General features: G+C 37.6%; 3 protein-coding genes and 1 pseudogene across 5 annotated transcripts; 2 read left to right on the top strand and 2 right to left on the bottom strand.

The window, feature by feature from the left end:
* Positions 1–3105: 3105 nt before the first annotated feature.
* Positions 3106–4722, top strand: LOC108989047 (two-component response regulator ORR10-like). Its single transcript, XM_018962504.2, has 5 exons — positions 3106–3418; positions 3562–3683; positions 3776–3853; positions 3946–4016; positions 4138–4722. The coding sequence occupies exons 1-5, from the start codon at positions 3322–3324 to the stop codon at positions 4328–4330; spliced, it is 561 nt and encodes a 186-aa protein (XP_018818049.1). The 5' UTR covers positions 3106–3321; the 3' UTR covers positions 4331–4722.
* Positions 4723–4806: 84 nt separating this feature from the next.
* LOC108989020 (flowering time control protein FY-like) lies at positions 4807–15098 on the bottom strand. Of its 3 annotated transcripts, none has more exons than XM_018962464.2 (18): positions 14827–15098; positions 14207–14298; positions 13677–13745; positions 13422–13526; positions 12483–12578; positions 12160–12242; positions 11898–11969; positions 11725–11822; positions 10532–10591; positions 10383–10443; positions 10213–10300; positions 9958–10021; positions 9676–9754; positions 8619–8708; positions 7585–7673; positions 6752–7308; positions 5843–6091; positions 4807–5102 (listed from the first exon to the last, which is right to left on the bottom strand). In XM_018962464.2, exons 1-18 carry the CDS (start codon positions 14990–14992, stop codon positions 5043–5045), a joined length of 2178 nt encoding a protein of 725 aa, XP_018818009.1. In that variant the 5' UTR covers positions 14993–15098; the 3' UTR covers positions 4807–5042. The 3 variants fall into 3 exon arrangements, with proteins under 3 accessions (XP_018818009.1, XP_035546039.1, XP_035546040.1); XM_035690146.1 differs by having other exon boundaries at positions 5860–6091; XM_035690147.1 differs by lacking the exon at positions 13422–13526.
* A 142-nt stretch (positions 15099–15240) lies between these two features.
* LOC108989039 lies at positions 15241–24207 on the top strand (annotated as a pseudogene).
* Positions 24208–25138: 931 nt separating this feature from the next.
* LOC108989029 (uncharacterized protein At5g39865) lies at positions 25139–26758 on the bottom strand. Its single transcript, XM_018962475.1, has one exon. The coding sequence runs from the start codon at positions 26386–26388 to the stop codon at positions 25558–25560; it is 831 nt and encodes a 276-aa protein (XP_018818020.1). The 5' UTR covers positions 26389–26758; the 3' UTR covers positions 25139–25557.
* Between the last annotated feature and the right edge of the window lie 257 nt (positions 26759–27015).

The raw sequence follows: 27015 nt of genomic DNA, 5'->3' as shown, positions 1-27015 counted from the left end.
TACACAAGTAGATATTCTTGAATTAATAATATCGATATTTACTGCAAAACGTGTAGTCATTATTTATTGAGTAATACTAGGTACAAGACTCAAATAGACAACTAGTCCTATACAAGTCCTTTGTAAAAAAGTAGGTCTCACTAATAAAAATTAACTTTTATAATATTATTTTAGGAGGAGTCTACTTTTTTACAAAGATTTGTATGAGATTTGTCTATTTAAAATTTGTATAAATTATTTCTCTTATTTCTTTAGCTTCCAAGTCACCAAACAATCGACACCACATTTTTTTAGTAAATGAATAGCGCTAGCGCGCATTCATTATTCTCATAGCTAGGAGAATTTAACATGCACACACAGGAAAATAAAAAACAAAAAATTCATTTGTAGATTTATTTTTATATAATTTTTTTGTGACTAAAGTGTGTATATATATATATATATATAAATTCTTTTCGAAGTAGCCAGCAATATTTCAATTAAGAAGAATGATCCTTTTATTTCTTATAAGGTAGACCAGTACTACAATATTATTAGTACTTCTGGGGATCGACAGAGCGTACTTTTTCATGTACGCTAAGGATCGGTTTCATTTTGTTTAATCATGAAATTCATGATCTGATCATGAGCTGCTACTACTGCAGGAGGGTGGCAAAAACAAATGTTGAGTACGCATTGGCACTGTGATGGATCATCACTACAATCATCAATAGTCTTGCATGGGAAATTTACATTCCTTGCTTCCACTTCTGAGTACTGCAAATTACCTGCAATATGCGCATGCAGCTAGCATGTGTTAATTAATATTGTGTGCATGCATGCAAGTCAACGTACGCATATATATGTTTGGAAATCAAGAAAATTACAAAGATTATGGAAATTAAGATCGTGATCAGAAGCCGGATTCTTACGTGAGCATATCAGCAATAGTGAAATCATGAACAGAGCTAAGTAGTTGAAGGAACATTTATCCATCCCTCGATCCTTTTTTTTCTTCTGTATATGGAGTGCTGTGATTATGAGTGGGATGATCTCCGGAGTTTTTGATTTGTATATATAGGACTTTAAAGCATGATCTGATTAATTGTGCAGAATATATCCCCCAAATTTGACAATAATATCGTAATATTAATTAGTTGAGATTTTAGAATTATATATTTAAGGTAGGAAAATGATAAATACACATCACTTTTCACATGAATATATTACACAACCATATCTTAAAACGAATGGTATTTTGGTAAGATACCTTATAAAAGTAACGTTACTTTACAAAAATACTGATCGATCTCATTTTAAAATATGCATTGTGAAATGTGTTGTGTGAATATCATTACTTATTCTCCGACATAATCGAATAGAAGATCAGAACTAAAGTTTTTAAACCAAAATGAAAAAAAAAAAAAGAAAAAAAAAAGAGTTTTTGATAGAACTGATCAATAAGTGACTAAGCATGATCTATCAAGAGCAGGAAGAAATCTCCTACAATTAACTACTATATGAATTTTAGTGTCTAAATTAAGACACGTGTTGTTTGTCACATAATATTTTTATCGTCTGGATCGCCTAGAGATTATAAATGCTATAATTAATGTCACGTCATGTATATATATACCTTTTTAAACTTAGGTCTTAAAATTCAAAATATTTTTTGAGAAAAACAACCCTTGCTTCGTACATCATGTATAGCCCCTAATTGGCACTTGCTGATCATGATCATCCAAATTTCCTAATAAATCATGCAGGCCGATGTAGTTGGTACTAGGAGGACAGACGTGGTTTCCCAGTAGAGGAAGGTGGCAACTGATCGAGTCCCCATATATATATCCATATGGGGATTTATGATAATTCCTAGATAAAATAATTTTTATTTAAATTTATCAATTAATCAGTATTTATTATTTCATTACAGATCATGTACTAATTCATGAATAAATTTAATAAAAATTAAACTAAAATATTGATATGACTAGCTAGATCACTAAATCTGTTAGATCTAGTACGAAATGATATATCGCAACAAACGACATTAATTTTGTCAACATATTTGGAATGGAAGACCTCCCATCCACTGACTACAAGACTGCAGCCTTTATTTTATGAGAATTTTATTAATTTAATACTTCTTGTTTCGTTAATAAATAGTAGAAAATAAATATGGAACATATTTAGATGGATTAATGAACCAAATTAAAACTTCTTTAAGTATCATCAGGTGACAAACAATATCAAGGAACAAAAAGGGGTCCATGCAGCAGGAGGGGTCAGCATGTTGGTTCGGGATGGGCACTATTCACTATTCTACATTCCACAACCTATAAAAAATACTCTCATATTCTATAAAAGAACTATAGGTGTGAGATGTTGGAGTGAATAGTAGTTGATGAGTTAGTAATTTAATTTGTTGGAAGTACAAATTTCAAGAATGATTTATTTTTCATCTTCTTTATTCGATCCTTTGAAACATTTGATTGATTTTTAACAAATCATGTCATCATGCATGCATGACATATCATCACATGCATGATTGAGTTACCTAAAGAAACAAATCTGCATGAGTGAGGCACAAAGTCCACCGGCCCGGAGATTTGTAATCATGTTGATCATACACGTATGTGCATGGCCAACTTCTAACTTCAATGAGGAGAAACAAAAAAACTAAGATGAAGAGATCATATCACAAAAATAGTTTTTACGGTATATATATTTATTGAATATTTAATATCATTTTAAGAATTTGTTATCGACTAGGTTACGTAAAGAAATTTATTTTATATGTTTTTCTCGTTCTAGATCTTAGGTTTTTTTTAAAAATCTAGTCCTCATCTTTTTTTTTTTATTATTCCATGATGTGACATGCATTAGATGATAATTTCACGAGTGAAATATAATAAATAGTCTTTAACCATCTAATGTCATATTATAGAATGATGAGAGAATAATGAGAATATGTGATAATGAGTAGCATTATTCGTTACCTTGATTCTTGTTAGAAGGGTCAGATGGATGAAATATAACGATGAAGTGCCATTAAAAAGAAAAAAGAAAAGAATTAAAAGCACCTTCTTTGCTTGTTCGCCAATTCAAAAATCAATCTCGAAGATCCGGGAGATTCTGGACGAAATCTGTCGGATATTTCTTTCCAAACTGTCAGATTTTCCCGAGATTTCCATCTCTTTCTGACCACCTCATGTGTTCCCATTTAAAAGTCATACGCTCTTTGCTCTATTCTTACATCTCCTCGTGGTAATTCTGTTTACCTTCTTATTCTATTTCTTTTGTTGGTTCTTCTCTTTCTTCTGATATATGTGAGCCACAAGTATGGCTGCAAGGGCACAGTTCCATGTTCTGGCTGTAGATGATAGTCTCATTGACCGAAAGTTGATTGAGAGGCTCCTCAAAACCTCTTCTTATCAAGGTAATTTTTCTTCCATTTCTTTATCCTTTTGTGTATTGAGAGGTATTTCTTATACTGAATTATGATCATTAATGGTGATGTTTTTTATGTTGGTTTTATTGGATCATGATTGTTTATTCTTTCTGCGTATGTTTCTTCTTTAGTTACTGCAGTGGATTCTGGTAGCAAGGCTTTAGAATTTCTGGGTATTCATGAAGATGAAGAGAATAATGAAGCAAGCATTCCCTCTGTTTCTCCAAATGATGATGACGATGATGATCATCAGGTATATGATATTCAGACTAACTGTGTTTGTGCTTTCTCTGTGATTGTAAATTTATCATTCACTAACTGGTTCTTTTTTCTATTCTCATCCAGGATGTGGACATCAGTTTGATCATCACAGACTATTGCATGCCGGAAATGACAGGTTATGATCTCCTTAGAAAGATCAAGGTTAGCCTTTTTGTCCACAAATTTGACCAGTTACTCGTTACTCTTTCTTATTTTTGAGGCAAAAACCCGTTAGGATTTTGTTTGACTTGCAGGAATCTAAATCTCTTAAAGACATACCAGTTGTAATCATGTCCTCAGATAATATCCCATCAAGGATTAACAGGTAAAGGAAATTGAGGATTTTTTTCCCAGTTTAGTTCACACAGCTTCATTTGGTTTTAAATTTACAAATGGACATTGTTTGATCCAAATTTTTAGTCTGACAAGGTTAAATGTTTGGTCAGATGCTTGGAAGAAGGAGCAGAGGAGTTCTTTCTGAAACCAGTTCAAGTATCTGATGTGAATAAGCTTAAATCCCATTTGTTAAAGGGTAAAGCCAAGGAATCACAACCCAACATTAACAAGAGAAATATCATGGAAGAACTGTTCTCACCAGACAGAACAATAACAAATTATGGTGGATTGGAAAAGGTCTAAACAGCACTGGATGATCGATATGGTAGCAGAACACAGTCCTCTCCCCCTCTTTCTACCTTATGATTTTGATTTGTTCCATGATTGATTTAAGATGCTCAACAGAAATAATTATGCGTGATGATGGGAAAAAGTGCTACATTTTCATATTTGAAAAATTCTTCTCATCAGCTACTATTCATCACTCCACACCCCCATCTTATGAAAAATACCCTACACCATATGAAAAAGTTATAGATATGGAGTGTAAGAGTAAATAATGACTGATACATAGCATTCATCTTTCGTATTTATGATTCTCTCTCTCTTTGAGAACTGTAAGCTTAAAATTTTGAGCATAGTAGGGGCTCAATTAACATAAGATTATCTCAATTTTGTTGTCTTCTTTACAGAATATCACTTTTTCTTCCTTAATTGCACATAGATCCAACTAAATGTTTGATTTCCCACAGTACAATAACCAGACTGTAGCAAAACCAGATGAAAAAGCTCTCAGCCAGCTGAGAATTCTATTGACAAACAAATTACAATGAATCTTTGGCTGAACAAAATCCATCTCATTCAACGATCAAAATCAAAGAATAATAATGACAATAATAGAAGGAAAAAAAGGGCACGGGAGGATTAACACTGGTACAAGTTTTCCAAAGAGTGTTCTTTGTCTTCTGGCATAGATGGCAGCACTTGCATTGCTATAGTTTGCAACAAGAATGGCCTATGGAGGTGTTTGGGCATGCGGTGGTGGACCAGCAGGCATGCTAGATTGACTGCCCGACTGCAAAAAGGGAGTACAACATATTAGCTTCCAGTAGAGTAATCTACAAGCGGGCCCACAAGCCCAATCACAGGAAACTCTTGAAATAGGACCACACAACTTTCAGATAAACATCAGTGCACATTCCAACATATGACACATCCATTATCAATGTTGACCAGCAAACCACTGTGATACTAAACAGGTGGGTGGGTTTAAGATCTGATTTAAGGACCTAACCCAACAAAACCCCATCATTTTAGAGCCCATGTTTTCCTTTTTCCTTTAGGAAAGTTCCGAAAATGACTTATCAAAGTAGTAGGGCAGGAGGTGGTAATCAACATAGCAAACAAAACAAGCAGTGCCAGACAGCCACAGGGTGGCAGCCTCGCAAAATGTAAACATGAAAATGAAAGATCCTTCCAAAAGAAAGTGAAAACGTGAGATCTCATTGTAGCTTGTTAATGTGTCATTGGTTCCCATCACTATTGCCTACTCTAGGTTCCCATTTTCACTCCACGTACCACAAAAATCAACATCTTCACTTTGGAAGACACCACATAGATAATTTTGGTCGGCCAAGCAACAAAAAAAGTTGATGTCTCTTCACTTGTGAATAAAAAGTGCAATTTGGCAAGAGATTCACGAAACAAAAACAGCTACAAAAAACTAGTAAATTTGATGGTGCTGAAAGTTATGACTTCTTTTCAAGTATACTTATCATAAGCAGTTTACAAAAACAACAAAACTAGCTATCCTACCTGGTAGGGATTATAACCTGGCATCATTGACATTTGTCCAGCTTGTGGCCGGTTAAATATCCCACCCCGAGGATACATCTGGGGCCCACCTGCATTTGATGGGGCCTGCATATTTGTCAAGCCATTCTGAAAACTTCCAACCTGTGAAGGTGGTCCACTCGAAGGTAAAGATCCTGAGTGCATGGGGTTCATACCCATAAAATGGCCTTGCCGCAATGGAGGAATCTGATTCATTGTACCTTGCATTCCCTGAAGTAAGAAATTATGGCTTTAGGTACAACAATAGAAACTCAAACATGAGAATAAACAGAGCAAGCAGCATTCCTGAAACTAGCCTTTCATGAAAAATTATTGCATACAAAATCAATTAGAAGTGCACAAGCGTATTTTACATCTAGATGATAAGGGAGATACATGTTGATGAGTATGACGGTAAAAATACCTAAAGACAACCCATTGAAATCATAACCTTCTTCCAAAGCTACTGGTCAAATCCAATTACAAAATTAAAATTTTATTTTGTCACACTTAAAAAGCATGTAATAATTCAATGCCACACCACATGGTATCACCACACATCCTCAAAAATAATATGTTGCAGATGAGCCTCAGGGGATACACGGACACCTCTAAAAGAAAAGGAAAAAATAAATAAAACAGAATCACTAGAATACAATTAATTTGCCAATAGAACAAACCACCCCTTTCACAGTTTGCATTGGAGGTGAAGGGGAAAGGTGTACCGCAATTACTAAGCAATGCATGTAGAGTAACAAACAAACTAGTTTTCTTGCTTTTCTGTCTTTTTCCCCTATTGAAAGCAAAAACTTCTCTAGAAGTGGGCAAGCTACACTCGAAGCCTAGTTTCAAAAGAAAAAACAAAAAGTAAAAACGTGCACAAAATCATACCACTGGACCAGGCAATTGATGTAAGCCAGGCCCTGATGATGGCATTGGCAACGATCCTGGCATTGAAGATGGAATTGATGAAGGCATACCAAGTGGGACCATTTGGGGTGGAGGGCGAGATAAATGGGGATGTGGAAGTAAAGGTAAATGAGATGGAGGTTGTAGCTGTGACATGTTTGGAGGTGGCATAGGCAAAGGTGACATTTGCTGTGGGAGTGTCTGATGTTGTTGGTGGTGGTGGTGGTGGTGTGGTGGGATCTGCTGCGGCTGTTGTTGATATGATTGCTGCTGGTTGGCAGCAAGAAGGGAGGGATGTGGACCAGGAGGGAGAGGAGGAGCCCCTACAGGCATTGAAACAGGAAGAGGCTGCTTTTGCTCTCCCTGAGCTGATGCATCAAGAGATTGAATGGATAATGGCATTGCAACTCCAACACCAGGAATAGTTCCTTCATTTCGAGTCAGCCCAGGAGCAAATGATCCTGGAGTTGTTGGCCCTTCAGGTGCTGGGAAATTACCAGTCATGCGACCACCAAAAACAGGGTTTTGCTCACCATAACCTGATACAGATGGAAATAGTTACGATGATGAAAGATGTCTCTTCAAGTTTAAGTATTTCTACCCCAATCATGAACTTGAAGAAAATTTATAACACCTAAAGAAACTGTCTCAGTGCACATTAAAAACAGAAAATCAAATCCTCCATCAAGTCATGGCAATTAAAGGTGTTGACTGTCAATGGGACCACATAATCCCAGAAGTAAGACTTGGTAATTTGTTTCCAGTAATAAATCTTATTAAAAAATACAGATTTAGTATATCGAGTCCTTTACAACCTTGGTTCTGACCCATGCTAAATTTATCACGGGCAGTATCCCCTGGCCTATTTTTGCACCAGAACTTTGTCGTGTGATCATTGCTACCACTGCAGAAGAAACCATGTATGTTTAGTAAATGATAGGCCAGCCATAGCTTAATGACACCTGCAGCTGGATGACATATTCATTCCTTAATAGTGGTAAATAAAATATCAAAAACAACATTCTGATGGTTTCTACTAAGAATTGATGTAACAAGAGGCATTCAATAGAGCTCCTCTTGATCTAACTTCTATCAAAACTGCCTAACATGTTAATTGATATCATGAAAACATTAAAAAAAAAAAAACTGCTCATTCCACAAAAAGCATCATGGGACATCTCTATAGCCTGTCCACTCAAGGCGAGAAAAATAGTTTAGTACATGCTCTAGCCAACAAGGCATTTTCTAGTTTCTACTAAAGTTTCTTTCAACAGTTGGTTTATTTGAAAAGAAAAAAAAGTCATTTAAAGAAGAGAGCAATAAAGCAATGTGGTCTGCAGGTTAAAAAAATAGAGCAATGTGGTCATGCCCAAAAATGTTAGGCCAACTTCAGTACATAAAATTGTATTTAAAGATGCAGCACACGATTTATTAAACATAAAGCCTAGTTGAATGGTTTTAAAGCAATAGAAAATTTATGTGCACATATTATATTCTTTCTCGAGCAGGGACTCTTCTGGTCCAGTTGTTCTCTTTTTCACCATGAACCATTGTCCTTAGTTAACTATAATTATGGTTTTGCAAACTTTGGCAGGTTCTCTAATTTTCTTTCTCCATCAATGAAATAAAATAATTAAACGGTGCTCTATATTCACATGCATCATAGAACTCTGTTCTGACAGTCAAAAGTTGGGAAAATAGGAGACAAGGTCACTGAATAGATTATTTTTTTATAAGTAAAAAATTATATATATGAAAAAGGAGTAACCAAGTACACAAAAACACTGAATAGATTATTCATTGGTTAAAATATATAAATGAGGATTAGGTATACAAGGTCTGCATTCACCTGCAAAGAAGATATCCAATAGGATGCCATGCAAGGTCCCACACAGCATTATCATGCGCATTAGGAATTTCTACCTGAGGCGTTTCATGCCTGTGCATCAGAAATAGTCAGAAACATAGAATATTATTAGGTGCCATCACTTATCTATTTCTTGTCATGCAAAAAGGTGTCATAATAAAGGAAAGCCAAGGCCTACATTCGGTCCATGTGGATAGTTACTACTTCAATATTCGCGTATCAAATGTGATTACGAACTTAACATTAATTGGAGCAGATATTCTCAAAATTTTTAAATTTTCACATCAAGATATTGGCGTTATGTAACTATTATGTTTTTAAATTTCTTTATATTTTCTGGTTGTCATAACTATTACATAATAGCAAATCAAAGCAATTGTATATGTATTTCTACTCGTATAATTTTGTGCATCCATGTTTTCTGTTCTCTCTCTCTCTCTCTCTCTCTCTTCTGTCTCTCTGTGCAAAAATGTCAGATATGCCCCCAATTGTCTCTCGTAGGATAGATATACTCATTTGAATCCTAGAACAGATCTGCATTTCAGCAATCTTACTTTAAGACCAAAAACCGCTTTTCATTAACATAGAAAAAGAAGAATAAATCAAGTACAGAGGGGTGTGTACCGAGGTTTCTCCTAAAGGTGACATCCTAAAACTGAAAAGAACAAACATACTTTAAACAAATGCAAATTCAACAGTTATATCCTATTCTTCTCTTGCTTTGTCGCATAAAAATATGAACAGAATTCTGAGTAAATAAGTTTTTTCAAATGCATTACCGATTACCAGTTATATATAAATACCACTCAAAGTGATAATTTTTACAGAGTAGCATCGCTGCAAACATCTCTCAAATTCTACCTCCAATATATAACATTACCATACAAATTTAAACAAGTTACTGAATAGCAATAGCTTTCCCTAGCCATCTCTTTCTCCATAAAATATGTTCCATGCACTGAATGCTATGGAAGAATGTAAGAGGAACAATAAATTTATGAAATAAAAAATAAAATGGGTCTGAATTAAAAGACTTTACCCCACAAGCCAATGGAAAATGGACCCATCAAAACTCCCACTGACAAAGTATTCTTCATGGAATGGGTGCCAAGCCAGCGCTAACAATTGAAAACAATAATGCAGTATAAGTTTCATTCTCTTACAAATCTCACTAAATAGCTTTATCTTATAAAACAAGAGACATTGGTCTAACACTACTGCTAATAGAAAAAAAAATCACTAACCCAACAATAGTCCACTACTCAAATAAAAACACAAATTAAATCAGAATGATTTGCATTGGGAGAAGGCTGTCACTGACCAGTCACATCTTTCCGATGTCCACGAAAAGACTCAAGCTCTTTCATAGCCCTAATGTCATAAAGCTGCAAATGCAAGATCAAACAAAATGAAGATCAAACACACACACAGAGGAAAAGTGACAGAAAAAGGAAGATAGCTATTACCGATTTTTTTTTATAATTAATAGTTAATATATAGAGTCCCTATCAACTTACTTGCCAATTTTTTTTTATAAGTGACTTGCCAATTTTTAAAGGAGAAACGTGTTACACACCTTGATGATTTGATCCTTTGAAGCAGTTAGCACCCAGTTACCATTTTGGTTCCATTTCACGGAGAGCACCACGTTTTTGTGGCCATGGCTGCAAATAAGACAATGAGTCCTTGAAAGAATTCAACTAACAAGCTAGACTGCAGGTTTAACTATGAAGGAATTGAACTAACAACGAACAAAGCTCTCTTCCTGTTTTGGCATCCCAAAGTTTCACAAGGTTGTCTTTCCCACCTAGAAAACAACCAATCAAACAACAATAAGTATTGCAATTACAAGTTAAAAATTCAAATAAAGTTCACAAAAGAACGGTCGTAAACACCTGAAACTAGAAGAGATTTTGTAGGGTGCCAGTCAACACTCTTCACATCCCAACCATGGCCTGCCTGAGTTCAAACCCCCCAGAGAGAAAATTCTAAGGTTACATCATGCACATATTACTCATATACAACACATACATACACAAACAAAGCCAAGTTATGGATTCCCTTCAGATTGTAAAAATCTTGATCAAGAAACAATTTTACATGCAAGAACGGGTAAAATCACATTGCTAACCTAAAGAATTAGAGGACAAATTTGCTAGAAGATAAGCAAACCAGCATTCCCAGAAAAGTGGTAATTATAAGTGTGAACCCCAAGATACTAATAAACATTCTGGAATCATAACTTTCAAGGATGTGAAAAGAAAAATGTTCAATTAGAATAATTCAAAGTGGAAAAATAAATACAGAGGAAAACAAAAAACAAAAACAAAATTGCAATCTACACATTCTTTAACTACAAGAAGCTTTTTCTTTAACTACAAATCATTCACACTAATGATTTTATTGAGTTGTCTTGACTAAAGTAATCATTTCCCAAGTGCTAAGAAAGGTGGAAACCAAGCAACCAACCTGAAATTCCATTGTATGGTCTGAAATCAATTACCAGCTCCCCCCCCCCCCAAGTTTTTTTTTTTTTTTTTAATTAATAAGAATTTTATTATCACGAATATCAAGTACACATGAAGTATACAAAGGAAATACCTACTACACTCTAGAAAACAGGAAAACTAAAACAGAAACAGATTCAGTACATTCTCATCATTCCTTACAAAGATCTTAGGCCACAAACTCAAAGTAGAAAAGAAAAAGTTTCTAAGATCTTCAAAAGAGCACTCCTTGTCTTCAAAACATCTCCCATTTCTTTCCAGCCAAAAAAAAGAAAGTTCTAAGACATGTACATCAAGTTTCAATCTTCATTATCAAGCTTTATTTATTTCAACATATCGAATGTTATTTTACAAAGAACTATATATTAAGAAAGTTAAAAAAGGAAACATCAAAAAGCCTTATGCATTAGTTTAAACAGAGCAAAAAAAGCATGCTGCATGCCATTGCACATCTTCGGTGGGAGATAAAATCTGATTCAATTGCACATCAGAAATCAGTAATATGTTATTGGAGCAAAAAACCACCAAAACTAAGGGCAACCAGCCTCTTCTAATTCTGCTGAGCATTCGAAGCACATTACCAGACAATGAACGCTCTTCTTGGCATCGCGCAAAGTCCCAAATTTTAACAGTTGTATCATCTGAGCAGGAGCAGAACTTCAGGTCTGTCCTACAGAAGCTGTGCAAATAGAAATAAATGGTCAATAAGTATATGTTTCTTGGAAAATACTCACCTCGAAACTATATTAAATACCTTAAGTCCCTGACCGATTCTTTATGAGCAGACTTATTGGCCTTGACATTATTCATGTTGTTCTGCCAGTACCTATGAGTTCCCCCGAAATAACCAATATATTAGTAAATTAGCATGAAGTTTTGTTTCCAGACAACAAATCCCATATACATACACATACATACATACATTTTTTTTTATAAGTGCATACATACATACATACATACATACATATAAACATAAGTTGAACATCACTACAAATTCTATCAAGAAAAATATTTACTTTATCGAGCCACCATCATCACCAGAGACCATCCAGTTGTCATTGTGACTCCATATCATAGATCTGATTGCTTGATCATGGGCCTAGACAGTTGAAATATCACAAAATTGAGAAAAAGAGTGAACATGCAACTAGATGAAATTATATTCTTTTTTTTTTTTATAAGTTTATCATTATTATAAGTGAATCCCAGCTCAATATGAACACACTTCAATTCATTGTATAAATATATTGTTTAATGTGGTACCACGTGCGTCAGCTATAAATAATTTAAAAGTACAAAGAATTTTGTACCAACTGATTGAAATTATATTCTTGTTTACCTGAAGAATCATTTCGAAATTAAATGACTGTCCATTCCAAAGAGTGAATTCCCCACTTTGAGAGCCTGTGATTAATCGCCTCCCTGTAGGAGTCCACTTTGGAAGAGGTAAAAAATATAGATTAGGATTATAATAACTCATGAGCAGAATCCCCAAGAGATAACAAAACTTAACAAAGGAAAGAAAATGCTCCATTTATTTATTCAAGTATATAAAAGACAAAAAACCATCTAGAAGAGGAAAAAAAAGAGTAATAAAGATTGAAAGAAAAAAGGTCCAGAAAAACTTCTGAAGAAACTTCTGTACACACAAGGTAAACAAGAGATTGTCCCAAAGAATTACAATCTATAATTGAAGTAGTCTCAAAAAAGCAACAAAAGAAGGATACAGAAACTGCAACAACAGCAACAGAACATTCATCCTAAGGATAAAAGAAAGCTAATTTTGGTTTCAATTACAGATCTCTCAGCACTTTCAAAAGTATTGTTCCTTTCCCTTAAAATAGTCCACATAAGGCCAAATGGAGCTCCTTTACCAAACAAACCTGGCCAAAAAAGTACATATTACCAAATATCAATTCCCTTAATGAACCAAGGTAGGATTTTCTTAGGTACACGAGAATAAATATTATTAAAAAAAAACAGGGTGTAACCACAGTTCACTGGGAGTGTATAAGAAATCCACCTAATAGCATAAGGAAAAGGCTCCAAAGTTCCTGAAAAGTAGAAATTAAAAAAAAAAATTCTGCTTTTTGGACCACTAGCCAATGATGAGGAAGCACGACTTGAGATCCACCACTGACTTTTGATTTGGAGGGAAAGTTAGGATTATAAAGGAAAACACACACACACACACACACACTAAGAAGAAACACTTAGCTAAGACAAAAGTTCTCGAGTAAAATATAATTTGGGGGAAACTGGTTTTAGTCTAGCTTACCAAAACCCGGTTAATTGAACAACGGTTTTTATTCAACGAGGTATGCACAAATTTTGCAGTAAAGCTTGTAGATGGATTATCTGAATAGGCAATTGTTGGCAACATCTGCACCAAGGATTAACATAACGTAAAGAATTTAACTATATAAGGAAAATATGCAAGTTCAAGATAATGCACCATCATACTTCTAGTAAACCATGTTTTTCCACATTATAAGAAAAAGATAATATCGATAGACTACAGCAGCTGACTGACATCAATCGCAGCTGCTGGGGTAGGTTGCAATGTTGTCCTATCCCTTGAATCTCGCTGCCACATACGAATCTGCACAGTAGTGTTTAGGAAAATTAGTGTTACTCAAATCCCAATAGGAAATCATAAAACAACAAGACACATGATGACTACGTCCCTTGACTGAAATCCTAAAGAGTCTGAGAAGAATGAAACACTAGGATATACAAAGTTACTTAAATGTAACAGGGCGTGATATCATACAGGTCCGTTTAAAAGCATGTGGATAGAATAGAATGGAACCACGCGTCGTAGGATCTCAGAAAAAACCATAAAACAGATTCGGTAAAATTTCATTTCTGTCTTGTGTGCTTGGGCTATGCCTTTTGAGTTCTTCAATAAAGTTTTTTGTTAACTGATAGACCATAGTCACCATACCATGCAAGACAGTCCGTTGATGATCAGGAAAATTAGAGGAATATTTAACCGAAGTGTGAGAATTTCAAACATATGCACACATGACACTGCTATCCCCGACAAACTTGAAACTTTACCTGCATATAACGCACAACAGTGCTAGTATAATCAACTGCCCTCCTTTGGGTAAGCTTTCTCATCCTCTTTGCAGCAAAACTATCACCGTGAGCTGCAACAAGCATTTACTACTCATTACAAAGAGAACCACTTGACTAATACATATTTTGTAACAAAATTAAATTGGTATGAATTTTTTTAAACAAAGAACTTCAGTTTGACAACGTGATACTGCGTTAGCGTACAAAAGATAGGGTAAAGGAAGTTATTGTTATGTATTTCTCTCGCACACACCTTGAGACTCATTTAGTTTACGGGATATGATGCTCATCCCAAAGAAAAACCGGATTTGCTTTAAATAAGTTTCTTTGAGGCCTCATAGCTTATATTCCAAAAGTTTGAGTCTCTAAGAATTAAGGACGACGAGGTCAATTTCAACGTCCCAAACTCTAAATTTGAGTATTTAATCCTTGAAACCATGAGGTCAGTTGCAATATCCCTACCATTAAAGTTCTCTCCAATTGCGTTCACATTTCACCTTAAAATGACGTGTTTATACCAGAGTTCAGAGTAATCAACCACAACAACAACAAAAACAATGAATTTCAAAATGGAAAAATACGGTGACTGAAACCCTAACCATCGTAAGGAGGAGGTGCTTGGGCGGAGGGGTGGTGATAATCTGGGGCAAGAGTACTGGAAGACGCAGAGGGCTGCCTCATCATAGGCGGCGGGGGTGGGCCCCGGTTAAAGTCCCCGCCTTGCTGCTGATGATACTGCTGTTGAGGATCACCACCGTACATCATCTTTCCGACGAATAAAACCCTTAAACTAAGAAACAAAGAGAGAGAGAGAGACCCTTGCCCTTGGGCGGGACAGACTGTATAAAAACCCTAAACCCCAAGTTTGCTCAGTGGAGAAACGACCGAAGAAGCGGGAAAAGGAAAAAGGCGACTTTTTTGCTCGATTGACCAGAAAAGTGGTATATTTTTTATTTATAAATAAAAAAGACATCTATATATAATAACGACACAGAATTCACTATAACGGCAGCATGCCAGCAACCAAACATAGCATACAGTTCCAGAGGCTGCGGATCGAGGAAACGAATCGAACCGGGTGGTTGATCTAACCCCTCCATCCACTCCCACTCTACCTGTGTCCTCACCTACCTTCCGCCAATTGCTGCCTCCGCCGCCGCTCAACCACGGCAATACGGTACCATCAATAAAACCCAACTTTATGGTTTTTTTTTTAAACTATTTGTTAACTCCTAAAAACAGCCGGAATGGGAGATAAATCCATTCCCAGCCCCGTTGAAGTTGTTCTAAACCTCGATTGGTATTGTGTGGAGCCTCCGGCAATAGTCCGGTGCGGCTTTACAATATCTATGTTTCCATTCATAGCGGTAAACAGTGAATGAATGCAAAGAAAATAAATAGAAGGAGACACAAAAATTTATATGGTTCAGTACTGATCTTATGTCCATGGGATTCGGACACGAGAGAATCCACTATAATATATTTGTTTACAATCTCTTATAATCTCTCGTTCTCATTGTATAATAGAGATTTGAGTTCTATCTTCTGATTTTCATCATTTTACTGAAGTCTCTGAGGTGAGGTTAAAGAAGATAAACTCTCCAAGAAGTCTGGCTAAATGTTCCTGAAGTTGTCTGATTTTTCCCCTTTTACTTCTGCCACTGTTTTACATCCCTTCACCCCTCCTTTGTGTCACTTTCCCTTTACTTTTATGTCACTTTCCCCTCTTCCTCTTGACACTTTGCACTCTCTCAACCTTTTGTCATTTTTCTCTCTTTTCTCATTCTTCCCTCTTGATGAGTCCCCATTGGACGGACTTAAAAAATACCATGACCTGTTATATTTTATCCTTTACACTATTAGTTCATTATTCTATATTTGGTGCAATGTTTTGCAAGATAGATGGTGGTGGGCAGAACAATATTCGCTAATGTATGGAAAATTTTCTACTTTTGGTATCAAGGAGTTGACATTTTAGGATCGAACAGTGATTAATTCACCTCTATTTTCCAATTGCTCTTAGGCGTAGATTTCCTGTGTTTCTGGGTTCAGTTTTTGTGTAGCAAAGTACCCAGATGTTTAAACTCTTCCCTATTGCCATATCTTTTATTCTGTAGTAAGTCGAGAACAAGAAAAAGAAGAACCCATTTCATTTATCATGAGCATCATACACGCGTGATACATTCTATAACTGACTAAAAATCCGATCTTGTATACCAGCCACACATTGTCTAACCAAATCCGACTCTCAAACGCATGTTGTCATGCACTCGTCGTGTTCCCTTGTAAGCAAATCAAATTATCATACTGAGTGAAATACATCAGCCCCTTCCAAATGAGAACTTTATTGAGAATCGACAAGGAATTCTGTCCAATATTGGCTTTTCTTGGTTTCAATATTGGTAATGTAGTTAATACAATGATAAACCCCTCATTTTATGAATGTTGTAATCTTAACCTGTAGAGCATAGTTTGTTGCTGTGCCAAGGCTCTAATTTTTCTCTCGAGATTGGAGAGGCGATTAGGGTTCTGCATGGTGTTGGCCGTTGGCCCTACGTGTCTGACGGCAGGGCAATGTGTTTTTGTTGAGGGTTCTGATCAGAATCGCACGTTGAAGCAGGTTGTGCATTCTGGGGTTGCACTAGGGACGTCGTTTGGTCATGGATTTGCTGATATTGTTGTTGCAAGGCCACAAATCCTTCTCGAGGTGGATATTCCATTGTAGGAACCACGTTTCAGTGATGGGGAGATGTTTTTTATGTTCTCTAGAGCGGAGATTAAGCAATCGGCAGAGCCTTTTCGTTTTTATGTAGTGTTGAAATTTCTGCGTTGAAGACCTTCACTCAATCATGTGCGAGGGTTCATAAAAAATCAGTGGGGTTTGAGATCAATGCCTGTGGTAGGTCAATTGAAAAGCCTTCGGAACGTCTTAGTTCAAATGTCGAATGAAGAGGATTTCATCAGTGTTATGGCTTGGGGGATTGCAGATATTGAGGATGTGCTTTATAGGGTGTTTCATTGGACACCGGATTTCAACGAAGAAGAAGACTCCCCATGGGTTCTTGTCTGGATTACTCTACCAGGTCTGCCTCCTAACAATTTTCATGCATCTATTTTGCGGAGTATCGGAGGGGGCTTTGGTCGGTTCTTAAAGAGGGATAATGCGACTACATGTGTGACTCGTTCGGAGGCAGAGCGCATTTGTGTTGAAATGGATATCTCAACTTTTGAGGCACTTGTTTCTAGTTAGGTACACTGGGTCTAGAGAACAGTCATTATTAGGAGGTGTTTTTTGAAACGCTTCCAACATTTTGCTCGCATTGTCAAAAACAAGGCTACCAGGAGAATAAATGTGTTCATCGGGATCGGCATGAGAGGAAAGGGGTGCCATATGGGAATCAAGAAGAGGGGAGAAGAGAGAGGTCCAAACAAGTTTGGAAGGCAGTGGGGGTTCATGATAAGGAGGCTTTGACGCAAGAGCAGGTTGAAGATACGGTGATTAAATCATATTCTCATAGGGCAGAAATTCTGGATAGAATCTGAAAATGTAAAGGTGAGGCAGAAGGGACTTTGAGGGATGTGTCTTTGAATGGAGAGGTTCTAAAAAAGAGTCAATTTGATCTGGTGGTAGAGCCGGAGGGTCCATTGGAAGATTGCTTGACCAGACAGGTTGGTGACATTCAAGAGTGTGGTGGTGCAGCTAGTGTGGCTATTGATCAGACGAAATCTTCTTCGGAGCAGTTGGGAAAATGGTTTGAGTTAACAGAAGAAGCATCAGATGATGACCATGCTGAATTGCCTGTTGGCCAATTATCTCCCAGGAGTTCCCTAAAGGTGGTGGATGAAGCTCTAGAATTTGAGCTTGCTTGTTTGGTAGATCAAGGGGTACTTGGTGAGGATGGGGTTGGTGAGAACGCAGTTTTTTCTCAGTACCAAGCCATCTCTGATGTGGAACCAGATGAGGAGTTGAATGAGCTGGCAATCAAATGTTTTTATTTGGACCCGGATATAAATGTACCTCTGAAGAGGTTACGGGGGGTAAGGAAAGAAAAATCTATTGTTGTTCTGAAGAGGACTCGCTCCAAAAAAATTCTTTAATTATGATGAATATACTTACGTGGATATTAGAGGGATTATTTCATCGAAGAGTAGACTTCAGCGCATTTTGAATAAAAGCTGTCCGTCTGTGGTGGCTCTTTTAGAGCCTTTTCTTGGTGCTAATAAATGTAGTAGGTGGGCAAGGTGGATGAAACTGCCTTACTTTTTTAATAATGCTGAGGTTGGAGGAAAAATATGGTTATTCTGGGAGGAGGGCTTTGATTTTGAGTTGGTATTAATGTCAGATCAGGTGTTGTATGGTTGGTTTGTTTATGGGAGTATGTGAGTTCCGGTGACTTTTGTTTATGCGAGCTGTTTTAAGAGGAAGCGTATGGAGCTTTGGGATTTTTTAAGTGGTCAAGATGCGTGTAGATGGCCGTGGTTCATAGGGGAGATTTTAATATAATTCGTAGTGATGATGAAAAAGTGGGTGGCCTTATGTGGGCGTCTCGTGCAAAAGCTTATTTCAACTTTTGTATTCAAGAGTGTGGTTTGATTGATCTTCCTTGTGAGGGGCAGCGATTGTCTTGGTGTAATAGAAGGTTAGGGGGTCTATGGATTTGGGCAAGGTTGGATAGAGTCTTGGTGAACACGGAATTTTTGAATTTGTTTGGCGATGTGCGTGTTGTGTATCTTCCGAGAACTTCTTCGGATCATTGTCCGATGCTTGTATCTTTGTTTCATGAGAGGAGGTGGGGGGCAATACCTTTCAGATTTCAGCGTATGTGGGGTACTCATGAGTGCTTTCTTCCATTGGTGAAGGAAGTGTGGAGTGAGATGGTGGAGGGGTGTCCAATGGTGCGGGTTGGTAAGAAATTAAAGTTATAGAACGAGGCCTTGAAAAAATGGAATATAGATACTTTAGGCAAAGTTGAAGTGGAATTAAAAAGTATTGAAGATCGTATATTTTTGTTGGAGCAATCGGTTAGTTCAGATTACACTCAAGAACATGAATTTGAATTATTAAAGTGCAAACAATGCCATTTGCAGTGGCTTCACCGTGAGGAAATGTAAGGGTGCCAAAAGTCGCGTGTTAAATGGTTAACGGAAGGTGATTCTAATACGACTTTCTTCCATGCAATTATGAGAGTTAAAAAGAAGAACAAGCTGGTAGACCGAATGACGCTTGAAAATGGGCAGGTGTTGGAGTCATCGGAGGAGGTCCATAATGGAGCGGTTGGTTTTTTTTAGGATCACCTTACTATGACTAGCGTTGAATTTGATGAGTCATCTTTGAGTTTGTTGTTGTTGTCAGTTTTGGAACAGAAAAATGAGAGTTTGTGTGCGCCGCCATCAATGGAAGAATTAAAAGCGGCATTTTGGTCTATTCCGCCAGATAGTAGCCCGGGACCAGATGGCTTTTTGGCTAGTTTTTTCATCCTTGCTTGGGACATTGTTAATCAGGATCTTTTGGACATGGCAAGAGAATTTTTTGAGGGGAAGCCTTTGTCGACATTTTTTGGTGCTACGAATTTAGTACTAATTCCAAACGTGGATGCGTCGGTGGGCTTTCAGCAGTTTCGCCCCATTAGTTTATGTTCGGTGGTCTACAACATCATGGCAAAAATTATGGTTTTTAGATTGTTACCGATACTTGGACGTATTATCTCTCCTGAGTAGGTAGCGTTAATTCGTGGGAGGAGTATCTTTGATAATATGGCTCTCGCTCAGGAATTGGTTCACGACATTAATCGTAAGACTAGGGGAGGTAACTTAATGTTGAAAATTGACATGGCAAAAGTTTATGATCGGATGAATTGGAGATTTTTAATGGAAGTGTCAAGGTTGGGTTTTTCAGATAAGTGACGATCTCTTATTTTTAATTCCATTTCTTCTCCATTGTATTCGGTCATGTTGAATGGATGTACTAGAGGTTTTTTTAAGCCTTCTTGTGGTCTTCATCAAGGAGATCCTTTATCACATTATTTGTTTATTTTGTTGGAGGAGCTGCTTTCTCAGATGCTGCACAAAGAATTTCAGTTAGGGAGGATTAAGCCTTTTAATCCGAGTGGGGTTACTATGATTAGCCATTTGTTGTATGCTGATGATATCTCTTTTGAAAGGAAATTAGAGCTGAAGCGTTTATATGGTTTTGAGGAGGGTTCTTGGCCTTGTAATTACTTGGGGATTCCGTTGCATGTGGGGAGAGTGAAGTTACGTACGTTTGATAATTTGTTAGCCATTTGTTGTATGCTGATGATATCTTGATTTTTGTTAAGGGTGGAAAGGCCTTTATTCGAAAACTTATAGAGGTGATCCATAATTATGAGTGTATGTCTGGACAACTCGTTAGTCCCAACAAGTCTTCTATGTTTTTTTCTTCGAATATCTCTTTTGAAAGGAAATTAGAGCTGAAGCGTTTATTTGGTTTTGAGGAGGGTTCTTGGCCTTGTAATTACTTGGAGATTCCATTGCATGTGGGGAGAGTGAAGTTACGTACGTTTGATAATTTGTTGGCTAAAGTTCAAAAGAAGTTAGCAGGTTGGAAGAGTAAGATTTTATCTTTTGGGAGTAAGCTTATTCTCATTAAGCATGTTCTGAATAGTATGTCCATCCATATGCTCTCAGTGTTGAATTTGCCAAAGGAAGTGTTGTTAGGTCTTAAAGCGATTTTTTCAAGTTTTTTATGGGGTTCTAGCATGGAAAAAAAAAAGCGGAAATGGATATCTTGGCGCAAAATTTGTTTTCTAGTGGAATAAGGTGGGCTTGGTATTCGGGATCTATCTGAGGTCCAAAGTTCATTGTTAATGAAGTTTGCATGTAAATTAATTATTGGTGGATCGCTGTGGTCGAATGTTTTCTCCACAAAATATGTGGGTAATGCTCAAATTGCTACGGTTATGTCTTCGTTGAGAGGTTCTTGATTCTGGAAAGGTCTCATGCGAGTAATGCCTACTATGTTAATGAATTCGAGATGGTTGGTTCGGAGTGGAAAGTTGAATTTTTTGTATGACAATTGCTTGGGGGATGGCCTAATTGCAGATGAGCAAATGGTGGTGGGTGATGCTAGATTGCAGGTGCGGTTTGTGGTTGACAGAGTTGGATGGAATTTTGGATTGTTGAGAACTCTAGTTGACGACAACTTGGTAGGGAAGATTTCTCAGTTTCGCTTTTGTTTGCATAAGGGTGATGATGTTTGTGTCTGGAAGCATTCAATGGATGGGGCGTTCACCACAAAATCTGCTTGGCAGCTTATTAGACAGCACGGTAATTTATGTCCATGGCGGAGTTGGCTTTGGCAGGATCATGTGCCAAAGAAAATGTCTTTTATGTGTTGGAGAGCCCAACGAAGGCATTACATGTGGATGATGCGATCAAACAACTTGGTATTCCGAATGTTTCGAAGTGCAATTGTTGTGTTGCTCCCCAAGTTGAGACTTTGGATCGTGTGCTTTGTGATGGGGAGGGGGCAAGGAAGGTTTGGAATTTCTTTGCGGGAGTTTGTGGGGTTCGGTTGCCACTGGTTCGTGGCTGGATGGGGGTGCTTAATGTATGGTGGTGTCGTGCTTCTTGTTCATCTCAAGTTGGTTGGATACGTGGGATCATTCCCATTATTATTTCCTAGGCTCTTTGGAGAACTCGTTGTGCAGCTCGGATGGAAGATATAAAATATGACTGGAGGGCCATAACTCATGCAGTGAAAGTTTCTTTAATGGAGATATCTAGTACCTTGCGGCATTTCAGGAAAACAGGTCCTAATGATTTATTGGTGCTCAAGAGCTAAATTGCCCAGTTGTTCCACTTCGTGCGAAGCTACCAAGGTTGATTGCGTGGCATATGCCTGAAGTGGGGTTGGTTAAGCTTAATGTGGATGGTGTTTCTTGTGGAAACATGGGTGCTTCAGGTGGAGGAGGAATTATTCGTGATTCGCAAGGACGTGTTCTTGCGGGATTTGCTCATTTTTATGGCCAAGCAACGAACACAATTGCTGAGTGTTGAGCTTTACTTGTTAGGCTGCGGTTGTGTTATACGATTGGTTGAGAGATTTATTGGAGTTGGATTCAAGTGTAGTGGTGGGATGGCTAACTTCGGGAGTTTGTAAGTATTGGTTTTTATGGGATTTTTGGGAGGAAGTGCAGGAACTTATTCGCACGCTTAATGTCCAGTTTCGGCATATTTTTAGAGAAGCTAATATGGTTGCGGATTTTTTGGCGAAAACATGCACTAAAGGAAGATCTTTAGATTTTATTGGTGACGATCTTGTGCAAGGAAGGATTCGGAGTCTTGTTCGTTTGGATAGATTGGGTATTCCTTATATTCATTGTTGATGTATTTGTTTGTTGTTTGCTTTCAAGAGGCTTTACCGTTGTAACCTTGGTTGTTCATCCGCCTTTGTGAGGGTCTTTTTAATAATAGGAGGCCTAGACCTCGTTTTTCTTAAAAAAAAAGAAAAGAAAAAACCCAATCGTGCTGCTCTCTAGTTGTCCATGGCAGAATCAAATCCAAACGAATAAATCCAATTGTGCTGAATTATATGTCTATGGCAGAATCAAATCCAAACGATCAAAATGTTGAATTCAATTGTGCTGCTCTCTAGTTGGGGAGGGATGGTTACGTTTATAATTTTCCATTTTGTCCTAGATTATTAAGTTGCAATAAATGACTATTTTTCTATTGCTAATTTGCTTTAGGATCCTATGCTTGAGTTGTCAGACTGTGTCTTGGTTCCGAAATTGTAGAAGCATTTTAAAGTTGGCATGCTTAAATTATATATTAGCACTACCTCGATTTTCACCATTTTATCTCCTCCCTTTTTCCAATTTCATGGAGGCGGGCTGAGAGATATGAGCTTGCTAGATATAACCACTGAGTTGAACTTTTCTGTTTCTCTTTCTGTGATTGTTGGCGTGCACCCTTGGAAAGCGTATTATGGTATAACATTACTAGTATCTTCCATTCCCCTTGATGAGAAACGAATCCCCCCTCCATACTTTTTCCTCTTATGAAAACGACTGACAATCTGCCCCACCACTCACATCCTTTCCATTTTAACTTGCCCAAGAATAGTCCTGAAAGTGGCATATAATACCAAAGAAGAGAGGAACTTGACAGCAATGGCAGCATCTGCAAAAACCCTGGCCATTGCCAAATGTTTAGATAGAGATTGGACAGTTGTTTTACCCCGTCGTGGAAGACAGAGGAAACACTTGCCAAGAATTAGATCTGTGGAACAGCAACAATCATGGGCTCCAACTGATCTTGAAACTGATCCTATCAGAACATCTAAATTGATGCAGAAGATGCAGATCTGCATTAAGAAAATTGAGAGCTCTCCATTCTACCATATTTTACTGGATCAAATCCAAACTACAGAAATCTTGTGCTGCTTGCATAGGGTCCTAGGCTCAGAGTCGAAGATGCAAATGGTGATTTACGGCATAGGCAGTATCGAATCATATGAAGCCCCTCGATTGCAGCTTAGCCTTGCAATCTTGATGAAGAAAAAGGATTGGAGATATTGAGGTTTTCGACCCTATTCTTTCTGCTACAGAATCTCGGGTATTGGACGCACTAGGTTGTTCTGTTCTATCAGTAAATGAGCAAGGATATCGACGTGCTCTTAAGCCAACAATATTCTTTATGCCACACTGTGAGGCAGAGTTGTATGACAATCTATTGCATGCAAATTGGGGAGTGGAGCTATTGAATAGGGTAGTCTTGTTTGGAAATAGCTTTGAGACGTATGAGCAGCATGTTTCAGAGTTCAAGCACTCAGCTGTTGTTGATTCAGCAAGGCATATCTTGGCTATTCGTCCATTTACAAAGGAGTTTAAAATCAAGACAGTTTCAGATGATTATTTTGGTGCTTTCCATGATTCAAGTTGGCATTTTTTCAGCCGTCCTTGAGACAGGGCTGCAGTTCATCAAAATTTGATGAAAAATATTCCAGTGGTTTCAGTTATTGGTCGATAATTGAAGCATTTACATCCATATATATATATATATATATATATAAAAATTTTCTCTTGAATGGGTTGTTTGTTGCAGTTGCTTGGTTTGGGGACCTAAACAACCCAAGATTTACGTCTGGATAGCAGAAACTACCTCTCTTTAAAACACCTATTACCATTATGTAATATTATTGTTGCCATCTTTCTTCGCAAGGGAAGTGTATATTTTTCACCCCCTTCTGCTTATACATTTCACATGATATTATGGATGACCTCCTTATAGTCTTATTGATGTTATATGGCTGAAAATCTGGAATTTATATTCTGAAAGACTTGCTCTTGCTGAGTGAGTGGGATAAGATGTGAGTCGGTGAGCGGGCTTTGGATTGGTTATTACTTTTTGGAGGATTTTTGATTTGCCATATATAATTCAACTCCTATAATATGGAGTTGACATCAAACTATATGAATCCTTATACTTTATTTAAAAAGGGTACCAAAACTATATAGGAACAAATGGATGAACATGAACAAAAGCACATCTAAATACATGCACTCGTGTGCACTCAACCATGATGGATATTCAGGAGCACAAAAAGGTTTTAAGCAGACTAATCTCGTTTAATAAATGATCATGTGGCAACCATCATACACTTCATTATGCAATTGCCCAAAGTACCACAACTGCACAGAGCATCTAAAACTAAATATTTCCATTCCTTGATAAGAGAAACACTTTCCCGGGCATGTAATAGAATTTATACACTAAAACCGAAATTTTATGCTTCATCAAAATGGCAGATTCAACCACAAAAGTCATATCTACATCATTTATACATTCTTCACATATCCATCCTCACAGAAAAAAATCTAATAGCAACAAAACCAGACTGGTTTGTTCCTTCCTTGAATCTTGTGCCACTAATACAAAATAACATTAATAAACAAAATAATTGGGTATCAAATAGACCCATTTTGATTACAATACATCATTCAACAACATTTGCAAACCCTTTCAGTAAATAGTACAACTAAAATATTTACAATCCCATGTAGGACAGAGACCCTTTTTCCCCTCAACATGAAAAATACACTCAAATACACACCCAAAACCAATTTTGCACTTTGAAATAACATACATTATTATCCAAAATGCTGTTCAAAGAGAATGATTTGAACATCATCAAATCTTCCCAACCTATGACCAAGTTTTTTTCTTCATCCAAAATAAAATTTTGGAGTCCAAAAACTTATCAATTATCAAACACTAATATCACTGATTCTCCATTATAGCAGTTATTTATCAACAACAACAACAATTTGCATCTAAAAATGCCAAATTCAGCAACAGCAATACGGGCACCGAACCAAGCCGTTCTCGTTGCACTCCAGACACCTCTTGACTCTATCTTCATCCTCGTCAAATACCTTTCTACTTCCATTGCAATTAGCGCAGGGCGCGAACCTCACGTCCCCGCAGCTCTCGCAGACAAACCCGGGTTTCTGAACCGGAAACCCTTTTAGAATTTTCGCCAATTCCCCAACTTCAAAGAGCTGCTTGATCACCTCAGCGCCTCCCAAGTAATTCCCTCTCACAAACACCTGTGGCAGGGTCACATTCTTCTCTCCCAACACACTCTGCAACTCTTTTCGATATGCCGAGTCCATGGATACGTCCCGCTCATCGACCCAAACCCGAAACCCCCGTAATATCATCCTCACCGCATAGCAGTCCTCGTAGGTCCTCCGAACACCGCGTAAGCTCGTGAAGTACACAACGATTCGGTCCTCAGTGCCCGGTAAGCGAATCGCAGAGCTACCGGGCACCGAACCGATCGATTTTGTTGCGGGTTTGAGCTTGCTGGGTAGCAGTTGGTATTGCGGTTGCGATTGGGGCTGTGATTCCTCGCCGTTCGTCGAGGATTCAAAGAAACTGCGGAGCTGCTTGACCTTACCTTTGATGGCATTGCCGGCGGACCGGACCGATTCGATGGAATTGTAGAGTTTCAGGAACGAACCGGAGCCGCTCCGGTCAAGACTCAGAGCGGCCTGGAGGTAGGGTTTCTGAGGGGAAACAGTGGAGGTCGGGTTGCTCAAGGTAAGGGAGCGATTGAAGAACGATGAGGATTTGGATTTGACCGAGAATTCCGCGTGATTCTTAGATTCCGCCATCGAGAAACGTAACAAATTTAACAAGAATTAGTGGCTTTTTTCTTGAAATTTATTTTCTGGGGAAGGTTCTCCCTAGGGTTACGAAATCAAGGAGACGTTTAGATGGTTAAAATTAGGTCCGAAACCCAGAAAAATGAAGGCTTCCGGGGAACAAACGTAGGCGAAGAAGAATACGGGCGGGGAGGGTGGATCTGCACCGTTGAAACAACGATCGGAAGGCAGTGGGATGATCGAGATAATCCGATGAAACTGGCGCTGAAGGTGGGGGATTACGTCAGGGGCGTCTGTAGTCGCGGAGGAAGGGAGAAGAAGAGGAGCTGAATTCAAAAAGGGAGCTGCTTTTTGGAGACGAAAGAGAATAGACGTAGCTTCAAAGGTAACAACTTTAGTGTTATTAATTTATTGAAAATAATAAAATATATGAGGGGTGGGCCAACAACCCACTGTTTCTCCTTTATTACAAACTAAATACGCTGTTAAAATTTAAAATTATAATTATTTTGTCTGTCATATAATTTTAAATCTAAGTTTGGTGAGTCAGAGAATGTTAATAATCTTAAAAAATAAAAATAAAAATAAAAAATTTTACCTACGGTTGAGATACACATTATTTCAGTTAAAACTTCC

Source organism: Juglans regia, chromosome 5 (genome assembly GCF_001411555.2).
Source record: "Juglans regia cultivar Chandler chromosome 5, Walnut 2.0, whole genome shotgun sequence".
NCBI classification, from domain to species: Eukaryota; Viridiplantae; Streptophyta; class Magnoliopsida; order Fagales; family Juglandaceae; genus Juglans; species Juglans regia.
This window is presented reverse-complemented; position numbering and strand designations above follow the sequence as displayed.

What these genes read in the sequence shown, in the direction of transcription:
- LOC108989047 (XM_018962504.2), top strand. Translation starts at nt 3,322, where the DNA reads ATGGCTGCAAGGGCACAGTTCCATGTTCTGGCTGTAGATGATAGTCTC. An exon ending in ATCTCCTTAGAAAGATCAAG is followed by an intron (nt 3,854 to 3,945) that starts GTTAGCCTTTTT and finishes TTTGACTTGCAG; the next exon opens with GAATCTAAATCTCTTAAAGA. An exon ending in ATCCCATCAAGGATTAACAG is followed by an intron (nt 4,017 to 4,137) that starts GTAAAGGAAATT and finishes ATGTTTGGTCAG; the next exon opens with ATGCTTGGAAGAAGGAGCAG.
- LOC108989020 (XM_018962464.2), bottom strand. Translation starts at nt 14,992, where the DNA reads ATGATGTACGGTGGTGATCCTCAACAGCAGTATCATCAGCAGCAAGGC. An exon ending in GATGATGGTGGCTCGATAAA is followed by an intron (nt 11,970 to 12,159) that starts GTAAATATTTTT and finishes GGGAACTCATAG; the next exon opens with GTACTGGCAGAACAACATGA. An exon ending in ATCAATTGCCTGGTCCAGTG is followed by an intron (nt 6,092 to 6,751) that starts GTATGATTTTGT and finishes TTCTTACTTCAG; the next exon opens with GGAATGCAAGGTACAATGAA.
- LOC108989029 (XM_018962475.1), bottom strand. Translation starts at nt 26,388, where the DNA reads ATGGCGGAATCTAAGAATCACGCGGAATTCTCGGTCAAATCCAAATCC.